Genomic DNA, 13,674 nt, shown 5'->3' on the forward strand with positions numbered 1-13,674 from the left:
AGGAGAAAAAGAAAATTGGCAAAAATGAGCCCTCGAAGGCAGGGCGGCCGCGGGGCTGGCGGGTGTTGTGCGTGTCGCCCGCTCCCAAGCCTGCTTTTCCCTTCCAATGAAAATGAACGTTTTGGTGGGAGTTGGAGGCACGGGAACAGAGGTCACTTTGTGTGCTGCTCCGCTTCCCAAGGAAACCGTGCTTGGTGGACTTCTCTTCCTGCCCTAGCCCTTTGCTTTCCAGAAGAGCCCGAAAGTGTCTCCCGTTCATAAAAGCGGCCACTGAGAGATGTTCTGTTTGCCTGTTTCTCCTTCCAGTTTGTCTCTGGCGCCCTTGCACAAGCGCGCAGTGTTCGGGCTTATAAGCGAGGGAAAGGGAGGCGATCGGGACTCAGGCTTTGAATTTCGGGACCGGTTTTGATGCCAGCTGTGGATCGCTGGAGCCGGGCGGCCAGATCCACTCGGACGCCGGAGCATGCGAACGGGACTTGGCTTTCCTGAGCGGACCGTCACCCGCTCGTCCCCCGCCTGAGCGGCGGCCAGCCAGCATCGCTGCCCCTGACGAGGGGCGAGCACGCTTCCGAGCCGAGGGCGCCCGCACCCCGCGCTCCGAGGGCTGCCTTCCCCGACGGCGGCCGCGGTCCCCCCGGAGCCCGCGGAGGGCCGCGGCCGGGCGGGCTGGGCGGCGATGCGGGCGGGGGCTGCGCGCCGCGGGGCTCCGCGCCGGGCTCGGCGGTGGGCAGGCGCCTGCCCGGGCGGCGCGGCCCCAGGTGATCAGCCGCACCACCGACGTGTGTCTCATCGCCTGGCGGAGGGATGAGGGGGAAAAGCGGCTATATTTGTGCAAACGCCGCGCTCGCCTGTCTCTCCGTGCTGGGAGGGCTCTTTGGAGAGATCTTGGGAGCCTTTCCGAGGGGCTGATATAGATATAAGGACATTTCTACATCGCGTCACGTGACATAATTACCACTAGAATCAATCAAGATGAATTGCACGTCAGCACACGGTGGGGATTTTTTCTTAGTTGATCCTGTCCAAACCCTCTTGTGCAATAGATGGATCTTGTTCAATGCATTGAAGCCTCCTGGTTGCTTGCAATCGCAAAAAGGAAGACATGACTGAGTTTGACGATTGCAGTCACGGCACATCCAATATGTATCTGCCAGGGTGCGCTTATTACGTCTCACCCTCAGATTTCTCGACGAAACCCTCTTTTTTGTCGCAATCGTCGTCCTGTCAAATGACTTTTCCTTATTCTTCTAATTTACCTCATGTCCAACCTGTGCGCGAAGTAGCATTCAGGGAATACGGATTAGAGCGCAGCAAATGGCAGTATAGGGGCAGTTACGCTCCTTATTACTCAGCTGAAGAGGTGATGCACAGAGACTTTCTGCAGCCTGCGAACAGGAGGACGGAAATGTTATTCAAAACGGACCCTGTCTGCGGCCACCACGGACCGTCTCCCGCCGCCTCCAACTTCTACAGCTCGGTGGGGAGGAACGGCATCCTGCCGCAAGGCTTCGACCAGTTTTACGAGGCAGCCCCCGGACCCCCGTACCAGCAGCACTCCGAGGGCGAGGGGGACGCGGACAAGGGCGACTTGAAAGCCCAGAACAGCACTTGCAGTAAAACACCTTCCAGCCAGGAGAAGAAAATGACACCAGCACACAGCGCCGATTCCCCTTCTGGTGAGGCTGTTGCAGAGAAGAGCAACAGTTCAGGTAGGTATCAGTAGTAAATTGGGGGCAAGAGTACAAGGCCAACACTTTGTCAAGCCGCATTTTATGTGCAATTTTATAAGCATCCAAAGGATTTTATATATCCTATAAGATTTCCTTTACCGTTGTAAAGCGTGTTTACGATAGGAAACCAATTTAGGTGGGCTTAAGGTATTCTTGGAAGAGGATATTAATTGTTATTAAATTGTTGATTTGGCGGGGGGGAGACGGGGAGATTTCACAGGTAATGCTCAGGGCTGCCTTCGGTTTAGAGCTTAAGATCTTCGTTTGTTTGGGGCGGGGGGGGGGGTGTGAGAGGAGTTTGAGAAACTTGGAATTTTTCCAGCCCATTTAAATATCTCTCTGTATTGCTCGAAGTGCTCTCTTTTAAGGAGAAGTTGGGAAATATTCTCTTTCTTGCTAAGTCACACAGAGAGCAAAAGACCCAGGAATATTTTTTTGAACTGCTAGAGGGCTGCTTTCCAGGCAATGGGATATTGTCAAAGTCTCTGATCTCTGCCTAGCTGAGCATGTTCGTAGCAGCAGCATAAATCAGTTTCTTCTCTCTTGAATTTCAGCAATTCCCCAGCGATCAAGGAAAAAGAGGTGTCCCTATACCAAGTATCAGATAAGAGAACTGGAACGGGAGTTTTTCTTCAACGTGTACATAAACAAAGAGAAAAGACTGCAGTTGTCCAGAATGCTCAACCTTACTGACCGGCAAGTTAAAATCTGGTTCCAGAATCGAAGGATGAAAGAAAAGAAACTGAACAGAGATCGACTCCAATATTTCACTGGGAATCCCTTGTTTTGAAAAAAAAAAAAAAGAAAGAAAGAAAAAGAAAGGAAAAAAATTTTAAAAAGAGAGAGCAAGAGAAAAGGAAGAAAGAAGAAAAACAAAGAATGTCTCGCTTTCTCTGACCTGCCATCCGAATGCAAAAGTAAATTGGTTTACATGACGCATCCACCCTGCGGAACTCAAAGTTTCATTTTCATGTGCAACTCCACACACTGAATGGCCACTGGAGATTTCGGGGCTTGGCGGAGCAGATTCCTGATAAGGGGAAACTAGGGTAAATCCAACTGTCCACTCTCAAGTGTTTCTCGCCAAAGGTGCTTTTTTTCCTCTCGCACAGTACCAGCAATGGACCTGCAGTGTGTCTGGTAGTTTTTGCTTACAATTCATTGAGTTCGGGGGGGCTCTGTTGTTGCTTTTCAGCTAGGATAACACTTTCCTCCCTTTAAGTGAATGCGGTTTATTTAAGAGATGGTAAATGTACGTTCGCTATATATAAATATATATATATATGTTTCTATTGTCATCCAAAAGCATGGGCCACTGTCTTTTTCATGTGAATAAATGGTTTCTAGTAAAGTTAAGGTTATAACTTCCGTGCACTGTATGGATTTCCATCTCCGAAGGATCCTAGCGCTTCCCGGGCTAGAGCCAAGTTCAGTTAAATAGTAACGGGAGGAAGCCTAGTCGGGTTATTTTAAATGCATTTTAAATAAATAACAGTTTAGATGTCTAACTCTCCCTTTGTAGGTGTGCGCAACCTTCCCTGTTCGCTGTGAGGCAGAGCCAACATGGCTGTCTGCAGACCATCACTTCTGATGGTGCTACAATTACTGTAAACAACGAAAAAGGCTTTTTTTTTAACTGGTCAGGCTCCCAGTAAGCCCAGAATCCCCAACGCCAGTCACCGTTTACTTGTTAGTGAAGAGTAAGGCAGAAAGACCGAGGGCTCGGGGCGAGTCAGGCAAGAGGGAGCCATAAACAATTGGCACTCGTGGGGGGGGGGGGAAGCAGAAAACTTTGGCGGCAGAGGGGTGGATCTCTGAAAAATCCTCCCTCGGCAGGGCGAGCGGAGCGCGGCGCTCGGCCGGGAGCGCAGCCCGCTGCCCCGGGGCGCGGCCCTGCGCCGGGCGGTGTCCGGCGGGGGTCCGCTCCGCTCCGCGCCGCTCTCTCCTGCCTGACCTGGCTGGGCTGTTTACAAAACCTTGAACTGTCTAGACAACACCATAAAACCCGAGGTTCTAAACAGCTTAATTGGGTGATATTATACACCTTCTGGTGGGTGAAAAAGAGATTTCCGCAATGTGCAATAAAGGCGAGGAGCGAGGAAAGAATTTGCCTTTTTTGAATAGGACGGAGCGGCTCTCGCTACGCTCGCAGGCAGGGAAGGCAAAAGTGCCCAAATAAGTCAGGAAAAGCCCAAGAATTCAAAAAACCGAGAGGTGGCAGCGGAGGGAGGCATGACTAAAAAAAAAATTTTTTTAAACCCTTTAGCAAGAAAAACATAAGTGTATGCCTTTGAACTTCCAAAATGTCAAGGTCATCACCTTTAACCTTTCTGAATAATTAGGCGCCTTAAGGTTCCTCTGTTATTTTCAACCACCACCCACTCTCTCTCTCTCTCTCTGTCTCCCTCCCTCCCTCTCTCTCACACACACGCACAACCACACACACGCTTATTACCGCATAGCTGGCCATATTAGCAAATGCACCATAACGCAACGAAAATCCCAGCTGGGTCGAGGTGAGCTCTCCGTGGCGTGGCGGGGAGCGTGCCCCGCTCCGGTCCCCTCCAGCCGGAGCCCGGCGGGCTCCCCGCTTCCCTCGCCTTTCTCTTCCGCGCCCTGGGAATTGTCCCCGAATCTCCTTTTTTTTTAAGCTCTTAAAAAAAAAAAGAAAGTTTTTTCGCTCAAAAAAAATGATGCGGGGGCTGTAGGAAATGCTTCCTAATTTAGGGAGAAAGATGCTGTTTCCACGCAGCTTTTCTGCGGATGCGCGTCTCCCCACAAAGCCCATTAATTAGAAATGCGCAGAGTCGCGGGGAATGTCTCGAAGCATTTGGCCTGACCTTACAGCAAAATTCTCGCGTCTCTCCCGAGCCTTAATCCACAGGGCGAGAACGAGCCGTGTGATTTTCTCTTCCCCGCAGCGCTTTAACAGCCCCGCCGACGCCTTTAAAAGGCTGTGGGGCACCGCGGGCCGCGGAGGCCGAAGCGCCCCGGCATTAGTCTTGCCGGAACGCTGGGTCACAGCAGGTTCGGGTGGCTACTCGAGAAGGAAGGGAGAAGCCCGGGAGGGAGAGCCGGCCGAGCGGGGTGCCGGGCGCGGCGGCAGTCGGCCGGTGCCGGCGGGAAACCGCCACCGGAGGGCGCGCGCGGGCCCCGCAAGGCCGCGGCCCTCCCGCCGCTGCGCCCCGCTCTTCCCCGGCGATCACCCCGCCGCTAATAAAATGCCTAATATATAAGTAACGATAAGATTTCAGGGCCTTCCAAATGAGAAAATAAAGCATCAAAAAGATTTATTAAACAAATAACCCGTCAGCGGGACGGGAGGGAGAAATATGCCGCTTTAAAAGATTTTTTTTTTTCTCTTTTGGGTCGTAATCTTTTATAATGCATCCGAGCTTTAAAAAAAAAGCCCATAATTTTAAGGGGAAAAAAACCCCCACTACCCAGTGATATTCGGAATTCGTTCCCTAGAACGAAAATCCACTTACTTCTTTAAGGACAGTCTTAACGCGGATGGAACAAAAGTAATATAAAACCCATGCGTTTCCACAGTTTATCTTTCGATTCTTATTCGAGGCTTTTCTTAAATAAACCTCTAGGTGCAGAAAACATAATTTTAAAAGCGTATTCTATTTAAAGGCGAGATAAGCGTTAGATCCTGAGAATGCTTGGGTTTTTAGAGAGAGACAGAGAGACTAAAGCGAAAAGAAGACATTTTTAATATCCGAACATCACCTTGCCAAGGCTTGGCTGAATGAAATCCCTCTCCTTTAACAGTACTACGGAGATCTATTAAAATGAAACTAGAGATCAGAAAATTAAAGCGAAGCTTATGAATTTCCTGGACGCTCTCCAGTGACCGAGCATGTTCCGTTTTTCTGGTTTTCTGTTTGATTTTTTTCCCTCCAGTGCGCACTTCTGGTCAGAATCTGAGGAAAGAAAGGGCTCCGCTGCTTTCTGCTTATTTGCAGAATTCATCGAAATCTGTTTCACGTTGGCTCAGCCATATTCCGCTTTTTTTAAAGCCCCGTCTCTCGCGAAAGCAGTTGTTGGCACTTTGTCTGCTGTGTTGTTGGGTTGGTTTTTTTTTTAGAAGTTCATTGTTAACAGTTTCCTAGAAGTAGCCTTTCCGTCGGTAATAAAATGGCATTGTACAGTCTGAAATCCCCGGCATCCCTGACGCCCAAGGTACCCCTTGCAGGCGCAGCCGGAGCCCGAAGGAAAATCCCCTGGTGTCTCGGTGGAGGTACCCACTTCGAGAGGGAAACGGCCAGCGAAGTTTGCGTGTGTGTTTGTTTTTCTTGGCGTGAGAGTGCTCCTCCCGAGAGCCCACGCCAACCCCAAGCCCGGGAGGCTTCATACGAGGTGCTTTAACCCCTCGCAATGACAGTGAGGCCGATCCCCGCGGGTGCGGACGAGTGGTGGGAGCTAGGGTGTGATCTTCATTTAAAAAATATACCGGAGTATGGAAACGCCGCTTTCTTCTTTTTTGAATCATCGTGTAAATGTGATGATTCTATGCAAGTCTATAGTGCCTTCTATTCTTTTTTTTTTTTTCTTTCCCACCCCTTTCTCTGTTTTATTCCTTTAGACAGAAAGGGCTGAGAGCTAGTTCCAGATGTCTTCGGGCTTGTCCTTTAAGGGGAACGAAAAGGGCATTTGCTTATTTTCTGATTAAACTACAAATGCGGCAGGAATCTGCCGAGAGATAAATGTGCAGCCCGAACACTGAGGCTGAGGGCAGAATCGGCCACCCGTCTGCACGCTGAAATCTCATCACACCAGAGACGCACTTCTGTGTCCAGAGAAATATAGAAATAGAGGAGAGGAAGGGCTGAGGCTTCGGGCGAAGCTGGGAGTACAGTCAGCACTCCTGTGCGAGCCCCACGCTCAGAAACAACACCTTTGAAGAAATGGCCAGCGTGCTGTTTTGTTTATTTTATAAGCGTTCATATTCAGGGAAAAGCATAATATCATCAGTATGTTGTTGTTTGGTGTGTGTCCCCCCCCGCCCTCGGTCAAAAAAATCCAGGGAATCTGAGCCCTCAGCCCAGACGCCGACTCTTTCTATGAAAATATGGCACATAGAGATCTGGGCAACGTGACAGTTGCATTATTAAAAGAAGACAGGACACAATATTGTAGCCAATTCTTTTCCCGTAAATAAAGGGTATTCTTCAATCTCCCCGCAATATAACAGCGTGGCATAAAATATACAATCCGCCCGTTTAAAGGCAACCTAAATAAAATGCTGGAATCGAGTAAATGAAAGGATATTTCACGAAAAGCTTCCTGGGTTCCAGCCTGTTTTTAAAATAAGGTATTTCTCGCAGTACCTTTGTTACTGAAGGCATCTGCAAAATATCTAGCCTCTTTCGTACCTCGCTCCCATCCCCCTCCCATAATGAGACACAAACACAGCAAATTGCAACTGTGAGAATCCTCAGCACAGCCGAGAAAAGAAATAATCATATCACCAGTAATAAGGTTTAGGAAGATAAGGCCGTGAAAATTAAGCCCCGCTGCCACGTCTGGTAACCTCAAGTTTTTAGCCCTGACATTTGCTAGAGGAGAAAACCGTAATGTCCACCTATGCTTTATTAGAAACAGTAATTTACATCTGCATGGACCCATTGGTTGGGGCTTTTTTCCCTCCCTCGTTCGGAAAAATATGGGGCTCTGAGAGCAAAACCTTTATATTAATGTAGATTGTATATCTCATTTATTGCACAATATTGATTTATTTATTAATGTTAATTACTTGATTCCATTTTAATATGATTTAAAACAAGAGTGACATTAAATGCCCAGAGCCTAAGTCCCCGGTTCCCCAGTGGCTCTCGCATGTTTATTCAACTTCTATTTACATCAAACTTAAACTTTCCTCCTGTTCATTTTCAATAAAAAATTGCTGCCCGTTTCTAAAACCCCTCATGATTCATGGTGAGCGAAGGGTCTTACGGAGCTGTTTACCAGTCCTGAATATGATATTTAAATCCTCATCATCACAGCCACCATCTGAGCTTCCGCGTAGGGACATGCAGAAATTCATATTTTCAATTAAAAAAATCAAAGAGCCCTCCTGTCTCATCAGGAGCCGAGCAGCGGGCTTCCCTAGCCCAGCGAGGCTGGCGTGGAAGGCAGCTCAGCATTTGCTGACTCTTTTAACTTTAGTGCTGGGCGAAACCCGCTGCAAACCTCCGGGCTAACGCTTCGGCCGGGATATTTCTGGGACCCCCTTTTCCTCAAGTGTAAATAAAGATTATGAAAGAGCCATTTGATGGGCATAAAATTCCTGATTAGATTTAACAGTCCGGTCTTAAACCGCGTTCAGGAAAATAGTATTTTCTTTCCTTAAACTCTGTGGGTCGCCCGGGCTGTTGTTGAAGAAGAGGAAATTGCTAGAAGGCGAGGGGGGGATGCCGCGCTCGGAGGGCGCGTCGGGCTCCGCCGCGGCTTCTCTCCCGGCGCAGGCAAATCTTAGCAATGGCTCTGATCATGATCTTAAACAGGCTTCTCGCCGGAGCGCCCGTCTCTCCGCTCGGCCCCCGGCGGCGGCGCGGCGTGCCCGGGGAGGGCAGGGGCTGCACCGGGCGCAGGGGTGCTGCGGGCAGGGCTGGGAAGCGGCGAATATTGCCGAGGTAATATTTAAACTCTCCGGCAGCCCAGGAGCTGGAGACTGCGGCCATAAAAGACGCTGGCTCTTAACCTGACAATGATGTTGTATTTGAACAGCTGCGATAAGGTTTTAAAAGGTCTGTCTCATTGCCACAGCGAAATTTCAAATAGGGTTATTGTTTCCAGCAGCGTAAAGCGTACGGTAAAGTGCAAAACGCCCAAATGCCAGGAAACGGGGGAAAACGCAAGCCCACGCTGGTGGAAAAGGCATGTTTTCAGCTGTGCGAAAGACGCAGTTGAATTTTTTCAGATCCTTTCACGTGCTGCCTGCTCCTGGGGATCTGAAAAGGTGTTTTGATGGTGGAAAGGCCCAAAATAAACAGGCGGATGAGCCCGAAAGAAAAATTATCAACAAGTTCACTTTGTCTGGACGAGAGTCCTTGACAGCATTAGTCCCAGATAAGAAATACTCCAGTTTGAGAACAGTTTAAAAAAAAAAAAAAAGAAAGAAAGAAAGGGAAAAGAAAGAAAGGAAAGGAAAAAGGGTAATAAACGACTTGTACCATCATTATTTAAAATGTAATAGCTGCGGGTGTAAATATGGGTACGAAGTGGGGGGAAAAACAGTAAAACGCGTTTAAAATGTTGGGACGGAAAAATCTGATTTGCCATGTAGACGGTTACTGTTGCCTTCGGTTTTGTTTGGTTTTGTGGTTTGTTGGGGTTTTTTTGTTTTTGTTTTTGTTTTTCTTTTTGTGATGCAGATGCATTTATCCTTCTTCTTCAAAAAAAAAAAAAAAAAGGAAAGGAAAGAAAATAAAAGAAAAGGGAAAAGTTGCTCGAAGAGTTGCAGTGAGGATATGAGTTTCTGTATGTTTTTTAGTGAGCGAGAGTACAGAAGGAGGAATGATCTTTGTGATGCTTTCAGTGCCCAGGGCAAGTGAAAACCCCACTTTCTTTCCCAGGCTGTCGGGAGAGAGCGTTGTAAAATAATTTTAGGAATGCAGCCTCCCTATAAAACTCGAGTTATGACAAAAGTCTAGCTTTTAATATTTGACGATTTGTGTTAAAACAAAAATTGACCTTCTGGGCCAGCAGCGAGGAAAAAAATCAATAGCATAACTTTCAATAATTCATAACGCGAACGCCATTATGCTAAATCTTAACTATTAATCTTATCCTTTACAAAGTCTCGATTGATTTGTTAATAAAATATCTTCCCGTGCGCGGCAACAGAGGGTATAACTCTTGAAAAAGCTTCAGAAGCAAGAAAATTACCGGGTAGCCCAAGAATGCAGATGAGGCTTTTATCGATCGCCCCCGATTCCCCCTAATACGCATTAATAAATCCCGCAACCTTTTGTCCCCGCACTTGTCAGAAGCGGGGCTGCTGCCGGAGCCGCGGCGGGCAGGCGCGTTTCTCCGCCCGCCGCGCCGCCGGGGGGCCGGGCCGGCGGAGGCTCCGCGGCGGCTCCGCGGGGCGGCGCGGGGCGGCGGGGCCCGGGCCGGCTGCCGCAGCGCGGCCGGCGGGGCGGTGCGGGGCGGCGGGCGCGGTGCGGTGCCGGCGCGGCGGCCTAGGGGTCGCTGTTGACCGCGGCGGGGCGCGGCGGGGCGGCGCGGCGGGGCGCGTCAGCGGCGGGGCGGCGGGGCGCGGGGCGGCGGGCGCTGCCATTGGCCCGGCTGTCATGTGGTCGCGCGGAGGCATCCGCAATTACACGGGAATGTTTTCCTAGAGATGTCAGCCTACAAAGGACACAATCTCTCTTCCTCAAATTCCGCCCCAAAATGTCCTTTCCCAACAGCTCTCCTGCCGCTAATACTTTTTTAGTAGATTCTCTCATCAGTGCGTGCAGGAGTGACAGTTTCTACTCCAACAGCGCCAGCATGTACATGCCACCTAGCACAGACATTGGGACGTACGGGATGCAAACCTGTGGACTCCTTCCGTCTCTGGCTAAAAGAGAAGTTAATCACCAAAATATGGGTATGAATGTACATCCGTATATACCTCAAGTAGACACTTGGACAGACCCGAACAGATCTTGTCGAATAGAGCAACCTGTTACACAGCAGGTCCCCACTTGTTCCTTCACTACCAATATTAAGGAAGAAAGCAATTGCTGCATGTATTCCGATAAGCGATCCAAACTCATTTCTGCAGACGTCCCTTCCTACCAGAGGCTGGTGTCTGAATCATGCCCCATTGAGAACCCCGAGGTTCCCGTCCCAGGATATTTTAGACTGAGCCAGACCTACGCCACTGGGAAAACCCAAGAGTACAATAATAGCCCTGAAACGAGTTCAACTGTAATGTTACAGTTAAACCCTCGCGGCAGCTCCAAACCGCAGATATCTGCTCAACTTCAGCTGGAAAAGAAAATGAATGAAAACCCGAACAACCAGGACAGCACCGCCAAAGTCTCTCAAGTGGAAAGTCCCGAGCCCAAGTCCACGTTGCAAGACGAGCGGAGCTGCCTGCCCGAAGGCTCCGTGTCCAGCCCAGAAGTCCAGGAGAAGGAGAGTAAAGGTCTGTATTACCGAGTTTAAGCCGTGCCGTGGTGTAACTCCAACACGCCAGCACCATAAAGCACGCTCGAATATACTCGCGAGCACCACAGCCATCACATTTAATGCTAAGGAGTATCGGGCTGCAGGTGCTGTCTCTCTGAAGATTTTGGCAGGCAAAAATGCTACACAAAAGGGTCCGAAGGTTTGCTGTAGAGCTCTGCCTCTCTCGTGCATGCAGACCGCCTCCGTGATGCGGGGAATATAGCCGTGTGCTCCGTAATGCGCTGCAGCAGCCAAAAGCAGCCCCATACCTCTAAAAAAGCAGGTCTGGAGGTTGTAAAATACGACCAGCTCAACTTTTCTCTCGTAATATTTCGCTGATTTGGGGTTTTTTAAAATTATTTTTCTTTCACCGAGCCTTACTGCCGTTTGATTGCATTTAAAGTTAATTACGATCCTATTAAAATAGGTGAGGAATAGGTGCTACCAGGCTGGGTAAAGTTGGAAACAAATGCACGATGAAAGCAGCAGCCCGCTATCTGCCTGGTCCAGAGGTGGAATATTTCAGTGTGGTGCTTTAGGTAACCTTGGGTTGGTCTCCAAAAGTGCAACAGTATTTTGAATTGCTTTTGAAAGCTGGAGGTGGTGGCAATCTGATTTTATTTTCCCTTTAAAAGTGCACTAAAGCCTTCCTTTCGAACGGCGTGTGTCGAAGAATCCCAAAACGGGTAATTTTCTCCTAGCAAAATGTACTTTGCAACCTCTAGGTCGATTTTTTACCCTACGTGTGCATGGAGATTCTTTTTATCTGAATTATATATTTAATAGCCCAGGTCTAGGTCGATGTGGGGCAGATTTCTTTCTGGTGGGGAAAAAAAAAATCTAAAAGGAAAATTTAAAAAAAGAGACAAAAAAAATCCGAGGCAGGGGGTGTTAATTTCTTGTGCATCTTTTTGGCTGGGAAAACGTCTGCGTCTGCTCCTAGGTGTGCTGGTGTGATTCAGCTGATGGCTGGGGGGAAGCTGCTTCAAAATACAGGGCGAGTGTATTTTGTAATTGGGATATTTTCGTAGCAAGAGCCGTGGGAGCCCGAGGCGGCCATGGCGAGGCTAGACCCGTTAAAATGTGGCCGTGGGGCTGGTGGCAGGTTAAATATTGTTGAAATGCCAAACGCCAGCTGAAAACTTGAGAGGCCGTTTCTGGAAGGGCAGGAGAGCGGGGGGCTGCAAGGCAGGGTGCTGTGTGGTGGGGACGGGCGAGCCCAGCCTGGCAGCAGGTCCCCTCTCCGTGCCCACACCTCTCCCGAGCTGTGTTTAATGCCCACATCCACCATATCTGCCAGACACTGCAGAGGAGGGGTCATGGCCAAGGGTACACTCTAACAGCCTGAGGTATTTTTTATTTTTTTTCTTCTTCTTCTTCTTTGATTTTGATAGAGGAAATCAAGTCTGATACTCCAACAAGCAATTGGCTAACTGCAAAGAGTGGCAGAAAGAAGAGGTGTCCTTACACTAAACACCAAACACTGGAATTAGAGAAAGAGTTCTTATTCAATATGTATCTCACTCGAGAGCGCCGTCTAGAGATCAGTAAGAGCGTAAACCTCACTGACAGGCAGGTCAAGATTTGGTTTCAAAACCGCAGAATGAAGCTCAAGAAGATGAGCAGGGAGAACCGAATCCGGGAACTGACCGCTAATCTGACCTTCTCTTAAACCCTAACCCCGGGGCGGGCACCAGTGAGGAATGGGCACAGCACCGCCACTGGGTAAAGGCAGGAGAGACTCTGGCAAAACCCGGCATTTTCCAGTTTTGGTTTGGTTTGGTTTGTTTTTTTTCTGATAGAATGTGACTCTTCGTCCTTCTTTTAGCGCTGCAAGTGAATATGTATTACTATGATGAGTATATATAAAACCTAGCACGTGTAATTTATTTTTGTTCTCATCGTAATGCAGGGTAACTATTATTGAGTATTATCATTTGGTCTTAACTTATTGGAACTGTCGAACATCCAAGCAATGTGACTTTTTCATGTTTTTACTAACAAAATGGTATTTATGTGGGGCTGTTACACGGGCCATAACGTTTTGACTACATTCAATACTTTAAGAAAAAAAGGGGGGGGAAAACTTTGGGGGCGGGGGGAAAGAGAAGCACATTATAATGTAACTATCCTCGCAAATGAACTTAGAGATTGTCCTTCGTAAAATGGAATATTTCCTTCTTCTCCATTGTAGACATTTCCTTGTGGTGCATATGTGGAATAGTAGTCGTTCAGCAGCAATATGTCCTTCTTGTGCATGTTCTGTTCGCATGTATAATGCAATAAACTCTGTAAACTACTGCGGTTCCTTTGGTTTTCTACAAATGGTTAAAATACGGATGCAGGTTGGTCTCCTGATCTTTCCCTATCAGCAGCTCTTCGGACTGATGTACCTTCTTGGCCATTTTCTGGTCTTTGTGTGTGTCTGCCTGGTTTTCTTTCTTTCTTTTTCACCCTTTTCTTTTTTTCCCCCCCTTCCTTTTTTTAGGGGTGGGGTGGAGACTGGGGCGGGAAATGATGTAAACCTAATTCATTTATAATTGTGCCTGTAAACAAACTATTAATTGATAAAATGTTGTGTGATGTTCGCAGTCTGACAAACTAAATGCAAAAAAAAAAAAAAAAAAAAAAAAAAGAGACACAGAGAGAGAGAAAGGAAAAAAAAAAAGAAAACCGTAGTAAAATATTATGACCTAAACTGGACATCCTCATCCAATCAACTCATAAATGGTAAGTGATAAAAAATCTTTCTACTACAAGCTGTCAGCAATATGTG

The 13,674-nt window shown here is 48.2% G+C and overlaps 2 protein-coding genes across 2 annotated transcripts; both read left to right on the forward strand.

Annotated features, from left to right (window-relative positions):
• The first annotated feature begins 1,102 nt into the window (after window positions 1–1,102).
• Window positions 1,103–2,520, forward strand: HOXD11 (homeobox D11). Its single transcript, XM_072874722.1, has 2 exons — window positions 1,103–1,709; window positions 2,285–2,520. The coding sequence occupies exons 1-2, from the start codon at window positions 1,103–1,105 to the stop codon at window positions 2,518–2,520; spliced, it is 843 nt and encodes a 280-aa protein (XP_072730823.1).
• Window positions 2,521–10,133: 7,613 nt separating this feature from the next.
• HOXD10 (homeobox D10) lies at window positions 10,134–12,570 on the forward strand. Its single transcript, XM_072874570.1, has 2 exons — window positions 10,134–10,875; window positions 12,293–12,570. Exons 1-2 carry the CDS (start codon window positions 10,134–10,136, stop codon window positions 12,568–12,570), a joined length of 1,020 nt encoding a protein of 339 aa, XP_072730671.1.
• The last annotated feature ends 1,104 nt before the right edge of the window (window positions 12,571–13,674 follow it).

Source organism: Ciconia boyciana, chromosome 10, assembly GCF_034638445.1.
Source record: "Ciconia boyciana chromosome 10, ASM3463844v1, whole genome shotgun sequence".
NCBI classification, from domain to species: Eukaryota; Metazoa; Chordata; class Aves; order Ciconiiformes; family Ciconiidae; genus Ciconia; species Ciconia boyciana.